This window comes from Zasmidium cellare, assembly GCF_010093935.1.
Source record: "Zasmidium cellare ATCC 36951 unplaced genomic scaffold M409scaffold_22, whole genome shotgun sequence".
Lineage (NCBI taxonomy): Eukaryota > Fungi > Ascomycota > Dothideomycetes > Mycosphaerellales > Mycosphaerellaceae > Zasmidium > Zasmidium cellare.
The window spans coordinates 530,986-551,054 of record NW_022986966.1 but is presented as its reverse complement, the minus strand read 5'-3'; the positions used below and the strand labels follow the sequence as shown (position 1 = coordinate 551,054).

Sequence of the window (20,069 nt, the reverse complement as noted above, 5' to 3'; positions counted from 1 at the left end):
GAGGCGGAATGCCTTTCAATCGCACAAGAATTCACAATCAGTCCTGTTAAATCCTCTCAAGCCGCCGCACGTGGTGGTCTCTTGTTGTATTGCACAGCCTTGTGCCCCGTCTCCTGGCCTGGGCCACTGCCGTGACCTTCGTCCCAGCAACCTTGGCAGTAAAGATCACCATCGCATCCAATGCATTTCACGTCGGCGTCCTCATTGCAAATGCAGCACCATGAGTCAATGTCTTCATCCGTGTAGGCCGGGAGGTTTGACTTTGGCTTAAGCTGAGCCGTCACCTTGGGCTTCGTTGATGACGGCTTTGCAGTTGGAGTTGATGGAAGATTCAGGCCACCACCCAGCCCAAGCTTCGAGAATCGTGCTTCGAGCTCACTATCTTCGTAGGAAGGTGGTTCGGGATCTAATGAAGCTGGCGGGTCCAGAACCTTTGATGGTGCTGAAGGCAGTTGAAGGCCATCGTGAGCAGACTCGGCGTGATCGCCTGTACTACCATCTTCGGGCTCGTCGTCATCTCCAACGCCATACTTCTTTTCCACTTCAAGCTCGGCTAGTACCCGTTTCACGTAATCGTCGGCCTCTGCTTCATCTCGTTGGTCTTCAGTCTTTGAAGAGTCTGGCGCTTCCTCGCCAAGGGATTCTCCATTACTGGCTGTCGCAAGGTCGCCTGAGGTTTCTGCGTCGTAATTCGCTACATCGCTCTCGCTCTCCTTTGGCAACGCATCTGTGGCCTCTTTCAGTAGGGACTGAATGTTCTTTGGGTCTTCAGGATCTAACTTCCATTGGCCATCAGATCCTAAATCGGCGAGCAAGTCGTCCAAGGTCTGGTCGTCCTCGTCTTGCTGCTGAAAGTCGCGAATCGGATCGCGTTCAGCTGTGACTTCATCTCTCACCCTAGCAGTCAGATCTTCAGCCGTGCCTTCTACTCTCGTAGCAGGAGGAAGAGAAGCACTTCCACCTGCGCGTAGACTCTTAAGACGGTCCGCAAGCTTGTCTTCCACGGATTGTGGTCTTGATGTCTGTACATCGACGGACGGCGCCGATTGCTCGAGTTGTACGCTCGATGGTTTCAGTGCATTCAGTCGTGCTAGGAGGTCGTCGTCGGCAGAAGGCATCTTCAGTCAGATGAGGTGGTTTGTATGGTGATGGCTTTAGATGACGAGTCGTCAAGGTAGAGGCAAGGATTCCAGATTATCTCAATGACTCGGACCTCTGAGCTGCGGAGACAAAATCCTCCCAAACCTCACCTCCAACTTCACCTCTTGCTCAAGATTCGTCGCGCGCAGAGACAACTCGAATATACCCCGTTCACTTGTCTACCGAATTGCATATCTATTTACTAGAAAACTCACGCCGTCGTCGTCGTGATGCTGAAAATCCCTGTTATCCACAGCATTGTCGACTGACTTGAGTGCAGTCGGCTTTGTATTGAGCATCTCGTGTTTCCCAGGCGTGAACGATATTCGTTTCGGTATAAGAAAAAGATCCAATTATGGGTTGGTTTATTTAGGTAGGGAGACCCCATCAAAGAAGAAAGCATCCAACGCACCATCACCGACGACGCATCAGAACCCGCCGTCTCCGCCTGTCCGACCCACAAGCATCCCTGTACGTCTTCCGCCCTCGTGAGTCCAGCTTCTCAAACACATGCACATCCCAAATAGGAGCCTCGCTCGGCTCCAGTACCTCCGCATGACGGTCCTCCGCAAGACGGTCCTCTGCAACCTCACCTTTCATATTCTCATTCGAAGCAGCAGGCGAGTGCCACGCCCCGTCAGTACTGCCCATACTGTGCGTGCGCGACTGCTCGTTCACCTGTCCCATACTCTGCGATCTTCTGGCTGCTCTATTTGCATCTTCCTGCGTGTCGAAAACAATCTCGATTTGATTCCTCGCCAACGGCTGCGATCTCTGTCGTTCGGGGACTGGCTGGCGAGGGGCTTGGACCAGCGGCCCGGGCTGGTGGTAGTGGACCATCCTTCTGCTTCTAGCAGGACCGACTTTGACAGCAGTCCCAAGCTCGCTTTTCTTGTAGCGTCCGTGGAGCGGGCAGATCGCCTTGCCTCCACTTTTGTGCTTGTGGTGGAGGGGGCAAAGGGGCGAGTTGGGGAGATGGTCCGGCACGTTATGCTCGTGACCCAATTGGATCTCCTCGTCCCCGTCCAGGTCGTCATCATCCATGCCTTCTTCGACTAGTGAGCGAACATGGTGCAGATGCGCTCGCTTGCTATCGTAGTACCGCTGCATGAACGGTGTTTGCTGGAAGTTGATCACCAGCAGGTCGGCTGAAGCGAGTCGCTCACGTCGAGCAGCTTGGAGCTCCTCTGCCGTCGGCTCCTCTGATTCCTCCTTGACCCTTGACATCCGCGACGATCGCGTTCGCTGGATCCACAGTAACGACCCGGAAGACTTTGAGCCTTTTATGCGCAGCGGCGGTCGAGGTTTGATTATGGTCAGAGAATTACGCGGCAAGGAGTTGCATCGGGTGTCTGTGCGAGCCTCTGGGGATTCTTCGTCATCTCTGGCCAGCTTATCTACCACTGCCAGAGAGACTCTACGTACGCCAAGGACAAAGTTCTTGAATCCGCTGTTCGACTTTTGCAATGGCACAGGCTCCGATTCGACTGTTGACGATGGAGGAGCGGCATGGCTTGGTGATACCGATCTCATGGAGCTCCGGCTCATTGATGAAGGCGGCTTCTGGCGTCTTCCAGCGAAGTCGACTACTTGAATCTCATCTATAGTGGGCTCATGATCTGACACCTTCGACAATGCCATGTTTGGGAAGTGGACAGGCTGGCCCTCGGGATCGTCGTGTAAATTCTCCAACGTATGCCGATGTCTAGCTTTCGCCCTGGACCGCGGAGTCGACATGGGGGAGAGCTGCTCTGAAGATGATCTGTTGTTCATGCGTCGTCGAACCTGAGAGTCGCTGGCAGGAGTGGGGGCTTCGTCGTCGATTGTTGCGAGAGGAGAGGCACCTGGTGTCGGTGTAGGGTAGCCGTCACTCTGAGTCTGTCTCGACGACGATCGAGCAAAGTAGGGAGGTATCGGTAGATGCTCAGGCACAATGCTTGACAGTCTCCGTCGATCCACTGTGCCTTCTGGACTGCTCACTGTGAAGACTGGCGTTGAACTTGCCGGACTGGCTTGCTGGACATTGGGAGTCGTAGGGGGAGCGCCAGCCTCATCGAAGATCCTGTCGTTGAAGGCATTTTTGCGGAATATCTTGAACAGACCACTTGCTCGCCTGGCCTTGGTACTGGTTACAGTAGAGTCGCTCGGCATCTTCACATGACCTGTCACAAAAGGTTGGCTGGGAACCGGATGTGGTAGAAGCTCAAGCTCTGACTGTTTCCGAGACAACCTTCGTGTCTTCTTGGAGGGCTCTTCTACCGCCGGTGTCCGCACAGGCACGAACTCTTTCGTGAGCATGGCATCTGGTGGAAAAGTGGAGAAATATGAATCGCCATGATGGAAGGACTTCAGCCCGCCGATGCTGGGTTCCCTTTCGGGGGGCGTCATCGCGTGATAGTGCTGCTTGTGAAGATACTCATGGTGATGGTGGTGCCGTGAATGGTGCAGACTGGGTGTTTGCGAGCCAGAGCTGGCCAGAAAAACGGGTGTGGGTCGGGCGGTGTTTTCAGCCGGAGACTCGATCAGTCTAGGACTCTCGAACCGTATCTGTCGTGGAGCAGCACCGGGGCGTCGCGCAGGAGGAACCGAGACGTCAGGGGCTGACTGCAACTCTTGCGCAGAGAGAGAGCGTGATGGTGATTGATCTGCGTTCTCAAAAGGGGGCCCATTGTCGGTGGCAGTCATCGTCTTGAAAATACTCGGAACAACAAACGTGGTCGCCTTGCGGAAGGGTTTGATGGGAGCAGACGCAGTGCGCTGCAGGTCAGGAAGCTTGAGAGCCATGGCCTTTGATGGTTGCGTGCTCTGGAATATGTCGACAGTAGTGGATTCAATCACTCCGGTGTCCTCGGCCACTTTAGGTTCGTAGAAAGAAGGTGATCGCAGGCTCTTCCCAGGCTTAAGAATGGAAGGTCTCTGAAGAAGGTGCTGTGATGGCTGATTCTTCTTTTTGAGGAGCCGTAAGTCGGGACGACGATTTCGTATTGCGTATGCGAAACTGCTGGCATCGGATGCTTTGGATGCGATTGTCGAGAATGTCATGCTCGACTTCTCAGAAGCGGGAGTCTTGGGTATCGATTCTTTGACCGACTCTTTGATCGATTCTTGAATCGACTCTTTCCAGGATGATGAGCGGACAGGCAATAGGTTGGCCTGGCTTGCCGTACGTGAGCCGGTGCAAAGTAATGTTCGTATCGCGGCTACATTCGACGCCACTTGGCCGAATTGATAGCTTCGAATCGAGTCTGGTGTTGGGGTGCGAGTCAATGAGTCGGCATCGGACCCAGCACGCCCCCCTATGAACTGTGGTGATAGCGCCTCGGAGGTGGATGCCCGTGATGGCGGTGGCGGCGTTCGCGATCGATGTCTTGGTCGTGGGTATGATGGCGCCGGCCACTCGAACTCGAACTCATCTCCCCCTCCTCCGCATCCCGGTATCTGTAAAGTTTGCCGTCGCGGAACACTGGTATCCTCGATGGGACTCTCGAGGATGAATGATGCCGGGGTCGGCGGTGGCAGTGAGGTGTATGTGCCACTCTGCTGGGAGAATGGGAACGATGTCTCGCTCGCCTGGGGTGGTGGCTTCGCTCCCAGTCCTCCTCCTCCTGTTGGCGCTCCTCCAATTCCTGTACCTTCTGCTTCATCTTTGCTTTGTGTTTGCCGCTGTAGTTCTGAAAGCACATGACCGGGTAGACGCTGCATAGTATCGCCGTCAAGAGACTGGCGCCGAGGAATGTTGGACGATGATAGTTGTCCTGATTCTGGTACCAGCCCATGGTATGGTTGTGGTAGGGACGTAGGTCACCTCGTAGCGATTGGCATCAACGGGTGTGTGTGGTTCGCGGCGTGTTTGGATAGAGATTTGTGGTGGATTGACGACTGGGTCGGTGCTGTCGCTTGCGAAATGACGACTAAGACGACGGGAGGCAAGGTAGGCCCGCCACGCGAGTTATTAAAGTGTTGTCTTCGGAGGCGGCGAGATGCCGATTGTCGTTGTCAGGTAGGCACAGGTGCGGTGATCGGTAAGTCGCAGTCGGAGTGCGGATGCTGTTGAGATTCACTTGCTGCGTGGAGTGAAGCGAAGGTGGCCAGTGGTAGCTGCCGAAATGGGAAACGTCATGTGCACCGACACGCAAGGTGGATGGAAAGCGCTGGTAAGACCATTAACTTCTCTCCAAGTCTCGCATGGCCACTGCCATTTGTTTGCCATGTGAACGTAATTGTCCGACCTCGCTTGGAACCGGCTTTCACATGTCACAGAACAACCCGCTGGTCCAACTTGGAGAATGTCAGCTTCGATATATCTCAATGTCAAAACATTCACAAGACACACCTTGAAGACTACACTGCTGGCAGTCGCGAATTCCTTTCGTAATCTATCGTTTGAGAACCATACCTGTTCATGGAGAGGAAACACTCTGTCATACCGACTACAGCCAAGCCCAAGTCACATCAACTCTCCCACTTGCAATAGGCGCCAGTTCTTCAAAAGCAGTCTCGGTCGTGTCCAAATCATCAACAGCGCACCCGGTGCACCTGTCAACGACCTTGAGGTCCACACTACGCATCTGGCCAACTTCCTCGTTGTATCGCTGAGCCCGTAACATTCGCCCACAAAGAGGATTGTTGTTCGAGTTGCCACCATTGCTGGATGTCGAACCTGTACGGGCATCAGCATGAGTTTCACTCCAGGAGTATCTCGAAGATTAAGTACCAGCAGCATCGAATAAAAGATGCGAAAGAGAGACAATCTTATCATCCTTGGTCGAAGTCACACCGCACGCACCAAGACCAGGCCCATAGTACGTTAGCTCACCGCTGAACGTGTTCGTGTTTGAAGGGAGAGGCAGGTTCTTGCTCCTAGAATGTGGGTTAGTCTTCGCTACAACACGACGTTGGCCACGATATTGCTTACCCTCCTCCTCGTGTCAAGCCAACAGCCAGGCCTATTATGAGCGCCAGAAGAGCAAGCACAACAGCCAGCAAGACCAGCAGGAAAGCCCTCCTCTTCATGCCCAAGTACTTCCTGTGTGGTGGAAGCAACCCATTGAACTTCGATCCCATAACCTGCTTCAATGACCTCCCAGGCTCTTGTGCACCTCCTCCCTCGTGTCGAGCAGCGATATGCTCCCACTCTGGTATCTGCGTCTCTTTATCCATAGCGGCCTTCGACTGCTCTTGCGCCGCCATCTTCACGACCTCTGCGCAGATGTGTAGTCCGAAACGATTGAGAAACCAGCGAAGAAGGGAATGTGTGGTCACTTAGCTCGTGTTGATGATGTACGCGACATTTTACAGAATGCCGCTGATCTTTGAAACCGGATCGTAGACGAGGTGAGCCAGGGAAATTGCCAAAACTAGCCGCCGGCGCTTGATTGAGGTGAGGGTCAATTGCTGGCAATACCGTACGCCGTACCCAAGTGTTTTCGTATGCCGTAGACACTTCAGCCTTGCTATCGACCGTCGACATGGTATGCAGTGGGGCCGCATGAAGCACTGGGTACAACGAGGCAAAATGCCATCGATCACCAATTTGAGGTGAAGATAACTATCTAAGCTTCACCACGTGAAATGACAGGGCCTTACGGGCATCCTCTTGTTGACCTATCTTTCACCGCCGAGATAGAGTTCCGAAAACGAAGCAGTGAAAGCCATGCCTCGGCGCTCACTTTGGCCTTGTTCAATGCAGCGCACGTGTTCGCCCTCATATCTCCTCTACTCGAATTATATCCCTCTTCCTCGTTCATTCACTTCACGACTGCTTGTGTCGACGACGCCCGTGCGCCGGGAATAGCAGAGCGCTCGGCAGGGGCCACTCGGGCCGATCGGAAAGTCTATTTCAACACCACGACGTGGGCGCGCTCAACCGCGACGTTGACATCACAAGCAGTCCCAACACCGGACTGAGAGCGCGGACGACAGACGACGTTGACCGCGGTGTGGAATGCTGTTGTCAACTGCAGCACTCGGGCTTGGAAGGCTCCTCACGTACACGACGCTTCGATGCTTGCCCTTCGGTTGACAACCACCCCTGTTCGGACGATTAACGTAAGAACAGCATTATCAACCACTTCAACATGCACGGGACGGCACTTCTGGACATGGAGCGCCTTCAAGAGTGCCGCAGAGACTCAGACCGAGACGCATCATGAGCGATATCGACCACGTTCGAGAGATCCCCAGGCCGGTCTGACCACCCCTGCGCCTGAGGAAGCAGCAGACAAGAAGAGCGCCAGTCCCTTCTACTTCGAAGCCGGATATGCAGGATGGGCTAAGCGACCATCGAGACCATTTCCTCCTCCCTTCTTCTCGCCGCCGAGCGGCTCCTTCAGTGATCCCCTCACTACCCACGACAGATCAGTCGATCGGAGACCGAAAGTAAATGGACAGATGATAAGAGGCGTGACGAACGGTGATGATGCGATGCTCGCCAGTGAGACGCTCATCTGCACAAACGATGGTGTGGGCCAGTGGGCGCAGAGAGAAAGAGGGCATGCGCCGCTGTGGAGCAGGCTCATTGCGCATTTTTGGGCACTTGCAGCTGAGAAAGATTTGTACGGTGGAGAAGGGGATCCAGACCCCGTGAAATATCTTGATGAGGCGTATGCAAGGACGAAGGAGGCTCTGAGCGAGCCGAACGAGTGGCATGGGACCACTACTGCGAGCTCGGCCCTTCTACACTGGGTGGATGGAGATAGTGGTCAGCATCCAATGCTGTACGTCACTCAACTAGGGGATTGCAAAGTCTTGGTCGTGAGACCGCACGACTCTACAGTGCTCTTTGCAACCAAAGAGCAGTGGCATTACTTCGACTGCCCGAGACAGCTCGGAACGAACTCTCCGGATACGCCTTCAGACAACGCGGTACTGGACAAAGTCGAGTTGCTCGAAGATGATGTGGTTCTCGCCATGAGCGATGGCGTCACTGACAATCTGTGGGAGGAGGAGATCTCAGATTACGCAGTGGGAGCGCTGAAGACGTGGAGAGATCAACATGGAAACGCGGATGGCGCCGAGGCTATGAAGTACGTCGCGCAAGAGGTCGTACTATCTGCGAGAAAGATTGCAGAGGATCCATTCGCAGCGTCGCCATTCATGGAGAAGGCTATCGAGGAAGGTCTTGCCGTGGAAGGAGGGAAGTTGGATGACATCTCGGTTGTGGCTGCGATTTGCAAGAGACGAAAAGACGGTTGAAAGTTCCAGGATTCAGCAGACATGACCATCATCGACGCTCGGCAACAACGGGTGCGACCATTTGCTCACCCTAACCACGAGATTACCACGTCTGAGCAGCAACTACCCCAGTCCTAACTCGGATCTGACAAAAGCCAGCTGTGCCCATGCAGCATTCCGTGCCGACATAACCGCTGTCATTTGGTCGTCGTTCCAGAACATAGGCTGGCACGGAAGAAGTATTCTTCCGATGGTTCAGGCTTTCGCCCCTGTCGTCAGAAGAGATCCGGCAGGAGACGATTTGCATCTGTCAATGCATCCACGCCGCAACCATCTCAGGGGAGGAATCCAGTCGGGATAAGCCAGCATCAAGATGCGGCAAACAGCTCATGTGTCTGATTCAACTGAGTGCATTTAAGAATGGACCATTGCTGTACACGAATTCCAGTATGAATCGCGATTCCAATGCACGCAACTTCTAACTTTCTATACCAGCTCTTGTGCACCCGACTATGCAGATGGTGTAGGGCCGAAGTCAACGGCTTGTTCACGTGAAAGCGCGTGTGTGGAGCGAGATGACGTTGATTTCGACAGGGGCTTGACTTCACCTCCCGTCGCGTGTTCCCTTTGTTGTGCTGTTTTCTCCCATCAACACGTCCTCGTTCTTTTGATCCAACATTATTGCGCCGTTTTAAGATGTCTTTAGATCAAATACCTGCCGAGCTTCTCCATAATGTCTGTTCTCATTGCTCCAAACACGAGATCAGAAGCCTACGCCTCACTTCACGCTTTGTTAGTGCGGTAGCAGATGAGCACTTCCTTCGAGATCTCGTTCTATTCTACTTGAGATCTGAGTTTGATACGGTCGAAGAGATTGTCAAAAACCCACGCGTTGCGAAAGGTGTTCGCAGCGTTCGATTCCAAGCCGATCGATTGCTGTCTCGTGGCGACGGACCAAAGGGCTTCAGTAAGATCAGGAAAAGCGTTGCACGGCTTGGGAATTTGACAGCTCCCCAACCAAGCGAGGACGATGCAGTGCCCGTGGAGAGCGAGCGCCAACAACGACAAAGACGCAGAGAGGTCGTCAAGCACAAGGCGCCGGCTCCGGCCAAGTTGGCTGCAAAAGAGGCAGAATTTACTTATCTTAAACTTTATCTGGATCAAGCTGAGCTGATGACAGAAGAGCGCTCAATGATATGTATGCAGAGACTTTTCACCGCATGCCCCAAGCTGGATTCTGCCATCGTCACCATGCAGCACTACGCCGACACTGGACCCACTCTCATGTCTCCGGCGCCGTGGCACAGTGTGCGAATGTTTCTCCAACTTCAAGTCACACCCTGGAGGGACGATATGTCGTCTAGGATCTTGTGCAGGCCGTCGAACGAATTGGTCACGGCGGCGTTCGAGGCTGGACGCAAGCTTAAATCGCTGACGCTTTCACCGATCTCTCATCAATTCTTCTCTCAAGAGGAAGAGGCAATGGCAGAACTGCATTCAGTCATCAGTGAGCTGGAGCAGGTCCACATATGTCTGGATGGAGAATTCGAATTTGATCGAGATGACGCTGCAGAGGAGGCTCGGATGCAAGCAATGGAAGACGAAGGCATAGCCATTGATGAGATCCTTGAGTCTGTTGCTGAGACCCATGACGAAGCTGCTCGGCGGGTTCTAGGTGCGCTTGAGGACGAGAGAGTGGCACGCTTCTTGCATCATGCCCCTTCACTGAGCGAGATCAGCCTGAAGGGCCCAATAGTGGACGAACCGCACTTGAAGCCTGTGGAACTCTCGCACTTGGTCGGCACAGACCCACCGTGGACGCATCTTCGATCTCTCACGCTTCTTGAGTTCAGCTGTGAGCACCCGCAACTTGTCGCTCTGATATTGAAGTATCGTGACAGCTTGGAGCATCTGAGACTCGAGGGTGCGAAGATCGATAGCTCGCTCAACTGGTGGAGGGTGTGGGAAGCCATTGCTGGGAAGCTACCAAAATTGAAGACTTTCAAGATCGACGACGACATTCTCCTCTGGTCGCGTGTTTCTTATTGGAAGAAGGACGCAGTACAAGCGTTAGAGCGGTACATTTTGACGGGCGAGCGGCCTCACATAAGTGAGATCTGGATGTAGCGGGCGGGTTATCGTCGGCTCTTCGTCATTCACTCCGTTTGCTCTGGCGAAACATGTGACTGGACTGTTGCTAGGCAACCACACCGGCACAATTTTTGGCAGCTCGCACACAGCGCGCAGAACATGCAAGACGCTCTGCGCGACAACCGCACACTCATACTCGCACGGCGCAATCGCGGTATAATCTTAACTTTACACCACCCGCATCCGCTGCTGTCCACCGACCATCACCGACCTTTCACGAGCTACCGCGGCACCAATGATGCCCGCCGCATCTTTGCCAGACCGTTTGGTCTGGGATCGCTACACCCTCTACAAGACTGGCACCAAGAAGGTCGTCTCTTGGTTGCTCGACACGGCAACATCCATTGGCTATGGAGACCCAAAACAGAAGCCCACTGGCCCAGTAGCAGTCCACAAGATGCTCAAATGCGCTACCGCCATTGTCAAAAGTCAGCGTGTGCACATTCCTGGCAGTATGGTGGACCTGATCGATGAAGTCATTCGAGGACGTCAGACATATGCAGACCTCTTTTCCTCGTCACGTCGCTCCACCGAGAAGCCGGATAGCAGCGACATCAGCCATCAGCATTTTATAGAAGCTCTTCAGGCTATCCACCAGACCTTGAAAGAGGCGCGAAAGAAGCAAAAAGCAGAAAAAGATGGACGTAACATCAATAGCATGGCGAATTTTGCGACATCACCTGCCACTCCTATCAGCCCAACGAAACCGTCCGAATTGACGCTGCCGAGAGAGCAGTCCCTTCAGAGCCTCTTCAAACACCTCCAGGTGGATGAGCCAGTGGCACAGCCGTTCTCGACGCCGGAGAAAAAGAAGGAAGCCACAGTGGCTAAGGCGCAACCCACAGTTGCCATCGATCCGATCGCTGAGAGTCGATTCGCTCTGCTCTGCTATCCCGAGGACATGGCTGAGATTCATGCCTTCGTGCGAGACTTGTGGGAGGACGTTGTTTCCGGCAAGACTACAGCAGACTGTGCCACTCAGGTCACTGAGAATGCGTTTGGATGCATGCGTCGCGGCACTTACACCCTTCACAACACGTTTCAAGGGCTGGGCAGGCGCGATGTGGATGAGTAGTTTATGTATCTCAACACTATGGCTACCACGATGCTGAACAAGCACGCAACAAGCGCCGTGGTTGGTGATCGTGCGCATTGGCATTCTGACAAGACTCACCTGCTCTGCCTTGACGCTACACTCATCGCCAACACTGCCGTCGAAGAATGCAGGGCGTATGCAGCAGCCAAGAAGAAGCGTGGTGGTGTCTATAATTTAGGTGAGACTGCAGTGAGCATCGCTGGGGTTCACCCCTTTGCTGCAGCACTTTTCAAAGCAATACCGGATCTGCACCTGGTCGCCAACCCGAACAACGAGTATGCAAGCGTATTTTATCCTCACGACGGCAAGTACGACATGCAGATCTGCGCGGCGATGATGACGCAGTCTTACATCGACATCTACGAGATCGTCGGGCCTGACAAGGTCGGTGAGCTCTTCGTGGACGCCACGAGCAGATTCGTGAAGCGACTCGAGGGAGATATCGCCTATAGAGACGCAGTCGTGGACCAGGTCCGCAACCCACCAAGTTTTGGCAGGCCGGAGACTCTGCTTGAGACTCTCATCAAGCAGAAGAAGTTCCTTTCCCAGCTTCAAGCCCCCAACTTGGCAACTGCGAAATCAAAAGTGGCGGCCGAAGCACGCCTTGCCAAAGCGCTACCGATCGGAGCTTGGGATCAATTGAAATTCAGCAAGTGGATGGTTCGTCAAGCCTCCGCTGCGATGGCCAACGATGGTTGGGTTACTCTGGGAATGGCCTATCTGTACCGTGCGTCCCGGTACTTCGGCCTACTGTCCAGTGAGTGGCCTGATATGGAGTGGCTTATCAAGTTGCAAAGCCAGAATCGCTCCTATGTCATCGAGGTGGCTGAACACGCCGACGATGAGGCTTGGTCTCGGCACTGGCGAATGGCGTTTGGGTTGCCTCCTGAGTACATCAAGAGGATCAACGTAAGTCAAAGTGAAGGATGGCAGGATGAGACAGACTACGCTTTCAACAGCATTGCTGGCTGCAAGAGGGCGGCAATGCTTCCAGAGAGGAATTTGAGAGCTTGAGACATGCTGACATTTATCCTTTGCGTGTAGATGAACAGGATCACAGACGGCATGCGCAAAGTCGAGAGCAAGCTCCTATGGCCAAAGCTCGGCGAAGTCCTGGCCCGGGCAGAGGAGGTGCTCGGATACGAGCGCGGCGACATGGCCGAAGAAGTGCTGCACCAAATCGCCGACCTCGTGTACGCCAAAGACGCCAAGAAGCAGCGTCGCGGCGAAGCGAAATACACCTCCATCGAACTCCTCTCCGCCTTCAAGCAAGCCATGACGCACGATGAGCTGCAGCTCAACTTCTCGTACGCCGAGTTCTGGTCGATGAATGCGAGGTTGCTGCATCAGCTCTGGCAGTTTCTAACTCCGAGGATTCCGGATATGCTCAAGGAAGAGGGTATTGGTGCTGATATGGAAATTGTTCATCCGTTGCTTAAGGAGGCTGGACTTAGTGTCACGGCTAGTCAGCCTCTTGTTGGCACGCAGTTGGCTGTTGCGGCGAGGATGATTGAGATGCATGTCTTGGCTTGTGGCAATAAGTTCACGAGGGATTCGGGGCTGATGTCGAGTGAGGGGGCTGGGGAGGGGACTTGGATGCTTAAGTGACCAAGTTGAGGAAAGAGGCAGCCAGCGTTGCCCCGGCTGCAGGTTATGGGAGAGGTGTGCTGCGGTTTTTCCAGCGACATGGCGATCACATTCGGAGGCAAGATGAGTGCAGACCTGGAAGGCAGTCAATACGGATCGTCCGTACTGTATTGAATGAACGTTTCGAGCGTCGAGGTCTTGGTAGTCCCTTTTTCTCAAGTTCAGGCTGGCCACATGCATGGAAGGCAGTATTCCAGCCCATTGATATCTTGAATGCACTGTTGCTGTCTCCTCGCGATCATGGAAGCTCGTTAGTACCAACGACACAGTGCCCGCCGAATCTCCTTGGAACCCCTATCCCTTCAGCCCCTCAGCCTGATCACCGCAACCTGCCTACCCCTATCCCTATCCCACAACCGCAACCGCATCCCAATCCACACTCAACCACCAACCCCATCTCACCAACCCCATCTCACCAACCCCATCTCACCAACCCCATCTCACCAAACCCCTCGCAAAATGTCCCACTGCCACTGGCCCGGCACCCGAGGCCGTCCCCCAACCACGCGAGGCGCCTACCAGGGCCCCGACGACCCCACATGGACCGGCCGCGATCGATTTAACACCTCTCGAATGTGGAATCGCAACCTTCGTCGTTACGCAGGGAACGATCGAGGGCTTGAAGTTGCGTACGGGGGTGGTTGGGGAGGGGCTTATGGGAGGGAGTGGTTTGATGAGGCGAGGGGGAGGTTGAGGGGGTTGCAGGGTGGGGGTGGGAGGTATGGAAGTGGGAGGGGGGGAGGAATGGTGGGTTTGTGTAGGGAATTGAGGTGGTGGTATGGAGGTGTTACGTCTTCAAGCTGTTTTGTTGTCCGCTCAGAAGCACTTGAGATATTGGGATTAGAAAGTCGTCTTCGTCTGGCGTTCCATAATGTCTTGCGCTACAGTAGTTATCTGGACGAAACAATGTGTTGAACGCCTCTATTACACGATACCATGCTATCTCCTTTGGGAATTCAGTGTGCAATGCTGTGTGGTACGACTTTGAGCGGGAACTCAATGTTGATGAGATCTGATGTTTTCGACCATTTCTGCATTGACTACCTCGGAAACCCCTCTTCAATGATCATGAACATATTAAGTTTAGTCGCAATATTCGTGGCATTTGATTATGAACGCTCTACTATCGCAGACGCCCCATAGCCTGATCACACCTCAGAACAACCACTCCTCACAAACCCCCACCAAAACCTAACAACTTCCGCAATCACCTCCAACCCACCTCCACAGCCCCTATAACATGCAACCTTGGCCAGGAACCCGAGGCCGACCGACCTTCGGCAGCCGCATCCAATACCAAGGCCCTATAGGCCAAAATTTCCCTGGTCGCATTGCAATGCTTGAGAGACAGACATTCGGTCGGGCTGCACGATCGTCCATCAATGATCGTGCTTTCGGCTATGCGGGAGGTTGGGATGGGCCTTATGGAGATGCGTGGTATGATCAGGCTGCGGGACGGTTTGGTGATTTGCAGCCTGGCTATGTGAGGCGGGGAGGGTCGCAGTTGGGGAATGCGCCGTATTATGGGGGGTTTATATAGATTTATTGGGGAGTTGGGGAGCAGGTTGTATGAGGTTGCTTGAGCTGTTGTTGAATGTGCTTTGTACTTCCCAAGATATTTGGTTCCATGTTCATCCATCCGACACGCTGGCTGCTTCTACAGGTCAGGTTTGAACCATTGTAGCCCTATCTTCGTCGTTTTCGTCATGCCTATCAGAATGACAATGTATAGTGGATTTGGCCCTTATAGCGTTCAATCTGACAACTTTGGCTTCGCGCAAAGGTCGTACATTCCTCAGAGCTACAGACTTCTCTTCGCCGAAAACCATAGAGCAAGACCACCTAATTGAGCATTCCATGTACGTAACCTGTCGTCCACAAGGAATTCATGTGTGAAGTATTTGGAAGTAGTCAATATGAGTCCCACTCCTGCATTTAAACGCAGACCCAACGCCCACAGCCTTACCCCCAACTCAACATCAACACACACCAAGCCCCGTCAGCTGAACGATTTCCAAGCCCCTCAATACCCATCAACACTTCAACCCACTATCAAACCCATACCTCAACAATGCAAGGCTGGCCAGGAAGCAGAGGTCGCCCATCCTTCGGCCGCGCTGGCTACTTCGGGCCCAACGGTCGATTCCGCGGTCGAGACGCCCTGCTGGACAATCAACTCGTGAACCGCACGAGCGCACTTGGTTGGCCCCAGTACGATTTTGGATATGGAGGAGGGTGGGCTGGGCCTTGGGGCCAGACGCAGAGGGTGCGGATGCAGAACCAGTTCAACGCTTTGCAGCCGGGCTTTGTGTACCCCGGGCGGAGGAGCTATGGGAATGCACCGAGGTATGGTGGGTTTATTTAGGTAGGCATTGTGGATTGAGGTTATGTCTGTAGGTGAATTATTGTAGCGTTAGCAACTAAGCAGTTCCGGGCTTCGTGCGATATCATCTTTTTGAATTTTCTGCGTTCGTGGTAAGGCCACTGCTGTCTGAAGTTGGTTGTATATTTGAAAACGAGGAACATGAGAGCATCAGCACCTAGGCCTGTACTTGTCTTTCAATCGCCCTCTTGGTAGCCTCATCAAGATTTTCCTTTAGCAACCCCAACACGCGATTGAGCGTCCCCTTGGTGCTTTCAAAGTCACCACCGCCGTTCGGAAAGAAGACCCGAGAATAGAGGAAGTTAGCGCCACCGAATTTGCCTTCCTTCATCTCTTTGATGCCTTGTTCGTACAACTGGCGGGAATCTTCTTTTGTCACGGTCCAGTCTGTCTCTTTCGTGCTGGTGACTCGGAGAGCTGACTCCAACATGTCTTGTTGACTGACGGTGAAGGAGTTGATGTAGACCAATTGGTTCTTGTAGCGTTCAAGGCAGGGTTCAATGTCGGAGTGGACGGGCAGGCTAATAAGAGCTGCCACAGCGCGGCCAACCTGGAGTACGTTAGCCATGGATGTGCGGTGAACATCATGAGTCATAGCTCACTTGTGGCCAGGTCGAAGTTGAGATCTTCGTACTGCCATCGTCGTAGAACTTGACGGCTCGCTTTGCAAAGTCGAAGCCATAGTTGTTCGCAATACCAAGGCTGTACTCGTACCAGAAGCCAGTGGCCACTGCAACGTAAGAGCTCTTTCTTAGGTCCTCGATGAGCTTTCGAGTAGCGACTACAAGGCGCAAGATTCGTCAGCAGAAATTATGCAGCAAACTCCAATCAAAAGCTTACCTTTCATTCCGAAGAGGAAGACATCATCGATAAGGCCTTGGTTCGCAGAGTCCGGAGACCATTCATTCGGTAAGATCCACGGCACTCCAGCCTCCCCAGCAGCCCTAACCAGCTTTTCTTCGATTGACTGAATCGGCGAACGCCCGCTGACCGTGATGACGAGAGCATCTTGGCCTTTCAAAGCCTCGACTAGGGTCTCTGGCTTCTCGTAGTCGACTCTCTTGGGGATTACGCCCTCAGGAAGGCTGCTTTGGCTATCAGCCCGAGTGATTGCTGTCACGATATGTTGGCCAGTCTTGAGCAGGGCTTGGGTGATGAAACGTCCGACATTGCCGCCAGCCTTGCATTATGCGTTAGATACTCATCAGCATGGATAAAATGATCGACATGCTTACGCCAACGACAGCAACTTTGCGAATGTAATTTGTGTTAGCCATGGTAAATGCTGAGCCAGTCAAAACAATCTTGTTTGAAGGGAAGAGGGAAGACTGGAGACACCGAAAATTGATGGAAGCTTGGTAGCTTTAAGGCTGAGCAACAGCCCAGCGTCTGCATCAATGGCAATAGGCGCAAGTCTCGGGGTTTACTGCGACCTGCATCAACCTACTTTGGCGCCCAATGACCACAAACATCACTTTCGGTTTGCAGCCCGCAATTCTCTCTCAGCCGCTCGGCGACATCATTATCGCATGAAATGCAATCCGAAGCAGTATGGTGTGCGTAACTTCGAGATCTAGGGTCCACTCAAAGACGGCGACTAGCCCGATCTCGTATCTTGAGAGCGGATAGGCCCGCGTGAGGGGGCGGGGGCCGATAGAGTGAATGAAAGACATCATTCTTGGAAGGTGCGTTCTTGAAATCGACAGGTCGTTGTGGCCGGATTCGCGCATAGGTGTGCTAGGACTTAGTTGCGAGCGTCAGGGATGGCGGATACTTGCAGCTGCAAGTACCCATGCGGTCAAACGAACAGCCAAACGGCCCTCGTTTGCACAGGTTGGATCAGACGGTTCTCCGCAGCATTCGCAATGCACACTTCGAGTACTCAGTTAATATCGATGTCACTTTCATCCCTCGGACTACCTTTGGCCAGGTCGGCAATTTGTCTTTTCAGCCTTCGATACGTTCTCGAACGCCATCTTCGAGTCGGCACCGCAGCTCCCACTGAAATCACTCTCCTGAGTTCCATTCCGAGCAGCTGTGCCTGAGGAGAATATCGCCATCTGGTTCAAGTACGAAATTGAACGTGTGAAGTCTCAATGGCCTCCAGCGATATCGGGCGGCACTATCGTGTCTACAAGCAAGGAGGCGAGCAAATCGCCCGCTGGTTGGTCTCCACTGCTGCCGATCGCGACCGAAACCGAAGCACGAGTGACAAAACTACCTCCGTATCCACAACTCGCCTTCTCGAGCTGGCCAAATCAATTGCCTCGTATCGTCCTCCAGTTCACATCTCGAACCACATCCTGGATCTGATCGCAGAAGTCATCGATGGTCGTGAGAACTGCGCCAATTTCTACGTCAGCCAGGGTCTGGACTGCTCCGGCCACCGCCACTATATTCAGGTCCTTCGCCAGGTCCAAAAAGTGCTCAAGCAAGTACAGAGCCGCCATGGAGAGAGACTCCCACCAGTTCCGGCGAGAAGTCGCTGCCAATCAAACGGACCGCTCTGGGCAGTTCACGAGCCAGAAGCGTCGGCTACGGTGGCCGAGTTCCTGGAATCGCAAGATCCTCCACTGGAAGGATGGACAGTGGTGTGCACAAGAGGACGGAGGCGCTCAACTCGAGTCTTGTGAAAGTTTCACGGACCACAGATGCCGCAGCAAGGAAGAATGGGATGTCACATGGCTTTTGCGACTTTTACAGCGAGACCGTCAGGGAGGACCTTCCCTCGATGCCATGGACGCTGGATACCATATGCTCCGATGAAATGTACTGGTCTCCAATTGAACATCAGAGACATTGCGGCAGTCGTGTCGGCCATTGGAGTCTTTGTTCAGGAGAGAGCGTGTCGGAGTCCAGAAGGGTGGCCACGCAGGAGCTGATCAATCGGACTCTTTCAGGGGCAAGGACGTTGATTTGCATGGCATAGCGTTTGGTTTCATAGTTTCCTCATCGTAGTATTCCTGATAGCGCAACCAACCCCCAAAACATCGCCTAGAAAGAGGAGGTAGAGAAAGTCCACAGCCCTGCCGTTGCCCGTTGGTGAAGTTGAGATTGAGTTCAAGGTTTGCGCTAGTAATTGCCAAGTCTCGGTATACCTGCCGCGTCTGGCCATCCGCGTCTTTGAACTTCGACATCTCGCGTGCAACTTGAATGCGACATTCAAACAACATCATCCAACTCCGCAATCATGGCAGCAACAACGGCTGGGCTGCCACCCGATCCATTACTCCTGCTCAAACAGTCAATCGCAAAGGGCTCACCTCCAATACCAACGACCGACCCCGATCCATCCAACCAGGCCGAATCCAATGTCGCTACCACATACGCCACGCACCTCATCTTCAACCTCGACTCGCCTCAAGATGGCCCACAGCACATCGCAATACCAATGTCACAAGAAACGCGCTTTGTTTCAGCTGCATATGGCCGGGCCATGGAGCTGCGGTCCGTTTTCTACTGCTGGGAGAAGAGAGATATGCAGACTGCCGACTACATTCGATCAGTACAGTTGCTAAACCAGGATCTCAAGAAGGCGGGCAGAGACTACACTGTGACCAACATCCAGTTCGCTGAGAAGCTTGACCTGGTCTCTTGGCTCCAAGGCGAGATCACAGACCATGAGAGCCTGTACGTCAAGAGCCTCGATGACAACAAAGAGGCGAGGGTCGAGGCGAAGGATGCCGCCAAGCAGGCTGCTGGAGACGCAGATGTTGAGATGCGCGATGCAGCGATGGATGATGGAAAAAGGAGAGAGGAAGAGGAGCGGTTGCGGTTGATATACGCGGCTGAGCGCAAGATGGGCGACCACAACACCGTGCTGCGCGGAGTCAAGATCCAGGACTTCAGTGGCATTCGCAAATACAGCACTATCTTCCTTGGTAAGGCCAAGAACGCACCCAACGCTGCCCAGGCACAGGCCAACACCACGACTCTCACAAACAACCCTGCATTGCGCCCGCCCGTTAAGCCCGCATCTGGACGTCGTCCGGAGCCCATCATCCTGCTTTCATCATCCTTCTCTAGCTTGCTGCGGATGCCGAACATCAAGTCATTCCTGGCAGAAGGTGTCTACACTCCTCTCGAGTCGAGCACCGAGGCACCCAACATTCTGCACATCTCTCGCCCACTGCGAACCATCTATCCCGGCCACGCGACTCGATTCATCATGGTGGACGACCCTTCGAACTTCCGACCCGACTACTGGAACCGAGTTGTTGCAGTCTTCACTACTGGTCAAACCTGGCAATTCAAGAACTACAAGTGGCAGAATCCTGCTGAGCTCTTCAGCCACGCGCTTGGTGTGTATGTCGGATGGAAGGGAGAGGTGGTGCCCGACACGGTCAAGGGCTGGGGTAGGCAGGTTATGAGCGTGCAGATCGACAAGGGGTCAAACAGATGGCGGGATCGTGAGGTGGTGGAAGATATCTGGAGTCAGATTGAAGCGAGGATGCGGGCTATGGGCTGGGGAAAGTGAGA

The 20,069-nt window shown here is 53.7% G+C and overlaps 9 protein-coding genes across 9 annotated transcripts; 5 read left to right on the top strand and 4 right to left on the bottom strand.

The window, feature by feature from the left end:
* Positions 1-56: 56 nt before the first annotated feature.
* On the bottom strand, positions 57-1,118 carry M409DRAFT_67321 (uncharacterized protein; the record flags this gene model as incomplete). The annotated part of the gene is made up of 1 exon (XM_033817344.1): positions 57-1,118. The coding sequence occupies one exon, from the start codon at positions 1,116-1,118 to the stop codon at positions 57-59; it is 1,062 nt and encodes a 353-aa protein (XP_033666418.1).
* Positions 1,119-1,554: 436 nt separating this feature from the next.
* M409DRAFT_24381 (uncharacterized protein) lies at positions 1,555-4,916 on the bottom strand (the record flags this gene model as incomplete). Its single annotated transcript, XM_033807220.1, has 2 exons — positions 1,555-4,710; positions 4,773-4,916. 2 exons carry the CDS (start codon positions 4,914-4,916, stop codon positions 1,555-1,557), a joined length of 3,300 nt encoding a protein of 1,099 aa, XP_033666417.1.
* A 654-nt stretch (positions 4,917-5,570) lies between these two features.
* On the bottom strand, positions 5,571-6,153 carry M409DRAFT_55902 (uncharacterized protein; the record flags this gene model as incomplete). The annotated part of the gene is made up of 3 exons (XM_033813129.1): positions 5,571-5,800; positions 5,855-6,000; positions 6,056-6,153. 3 exons carry the CDS (start codon positions 6,151-6,153, stop codon positions 5,571-5,573), a joined length of 474 nt encoding a protein of 157 aa, XP_033666416.1.
* A 990-nt stretch (positions 6,154-7,143) lies between these two features.
* Positions 7,144-8,334, top strand: M409DRAFT_24379 (uncharacterized protein; the record flags this gene model as incomplete). Its single annotated transcript, XM_033807219.1, has 1 exon — positions 7,144-8,334. One exon carries the CDS (start codon positions 7,144-7,146, stop codon positions 8,332-8,334), a length of 1,191 nt encoding a protein of 396 aa, XP_033666415.1.
* Positions 8,335-9,009: 675 nt separating this feature from the next.
* On the top strand, positions 9,010-10,440 carry M409DRAFT_24378 (uncharacterized protein; the record flags this gene model as incomplete). The annotated part of the gene is made up of 1 exon (XM_033807218.1): positions 9,010-10,440. The coding sequence occupies one exon, from the start codon at positions 9,010-9,012 to the stop codon at positions 10,438-10,440; it is 1,431 nt and encodes a 476-aa protein (XP_033666414.1).
* Positions 10,441-10,702: 262 nt separating this feature from the next.
* On the top strand, positions 10,703-13,168 carry M409DRAFT_24377 (uncharacterized protein; the record flags this gene model as incomplete). The annotated part of the gene is made up of 3 exons (XM_033807217.1): positions 10,703-11,535; positions 11,593-12,469; positions 12,605-13,168. The coding sequence occupies 3 exons, from the start codon at positions 10,703-10,705 to the stop codon at positions 13,166-13,168; spliced, it is 2,274 nt and encodes a 757-aa protein (XP_033666413.1).
* A 498-nt stretch (positions 13,169-13,666) lies between these two features.
* On the top strand, positions 13,667-15,572 carry M409DRAFT_24376 (uncharacterized protein; the record flags this gene model as incomplete). The annotated part of the gene is made up of 2 exons (XM_033807216.1): positions 13,667-13,926; positions 15,227-15,572. 2 exons carry the CDS (start codon positions 13,667-13,669, stop codon positions 15,570-15,572), a joined length of 606 nt encoding a protein of 201 aa, XP_033666412.1.
* A 175-nt stretch (positions 15,573-15,747) lies between these two features.
* Positions 15,748-16,867, bottom strand: M409DRAFT_67319 (uncharacterized protein; the record flags this gene model as incomplete). The annotated part of the gene is made up of 4 exons (XM_033817343.1): positions 15,748-16,140; positions 16,193-16,371; positions 16,431-16,770; positions 16,826-16,867. The coding sequence occupies 4 exons, from the start codon at positions 16,865-16,867 to the stop codon at positions 15,748-15,750; spliced, it is 954 nt and encodes a 317-aa protein (XP_033666411.1).
* A 1,913-nt stretch (positions 16,868-18,780) lies between these two features.
* On the top strand, positions 18,781-20,067 carry M409DRAFT_55898 (uncharacterized protein; the record flags this gene model as incomplete). Its single annotated transcript, XM_033813128.1, has 1 exon — positions 18,781-20,067. One exon carries the CDS (start codon positions 18,781-18,783, stop codon positions 20,065-20,067), a length of 1,287 nt encoding a protein of 428 aa, XP_033666410.1.
* Positions 20,068-20,069: the final 2 nt, after the last annotated feature.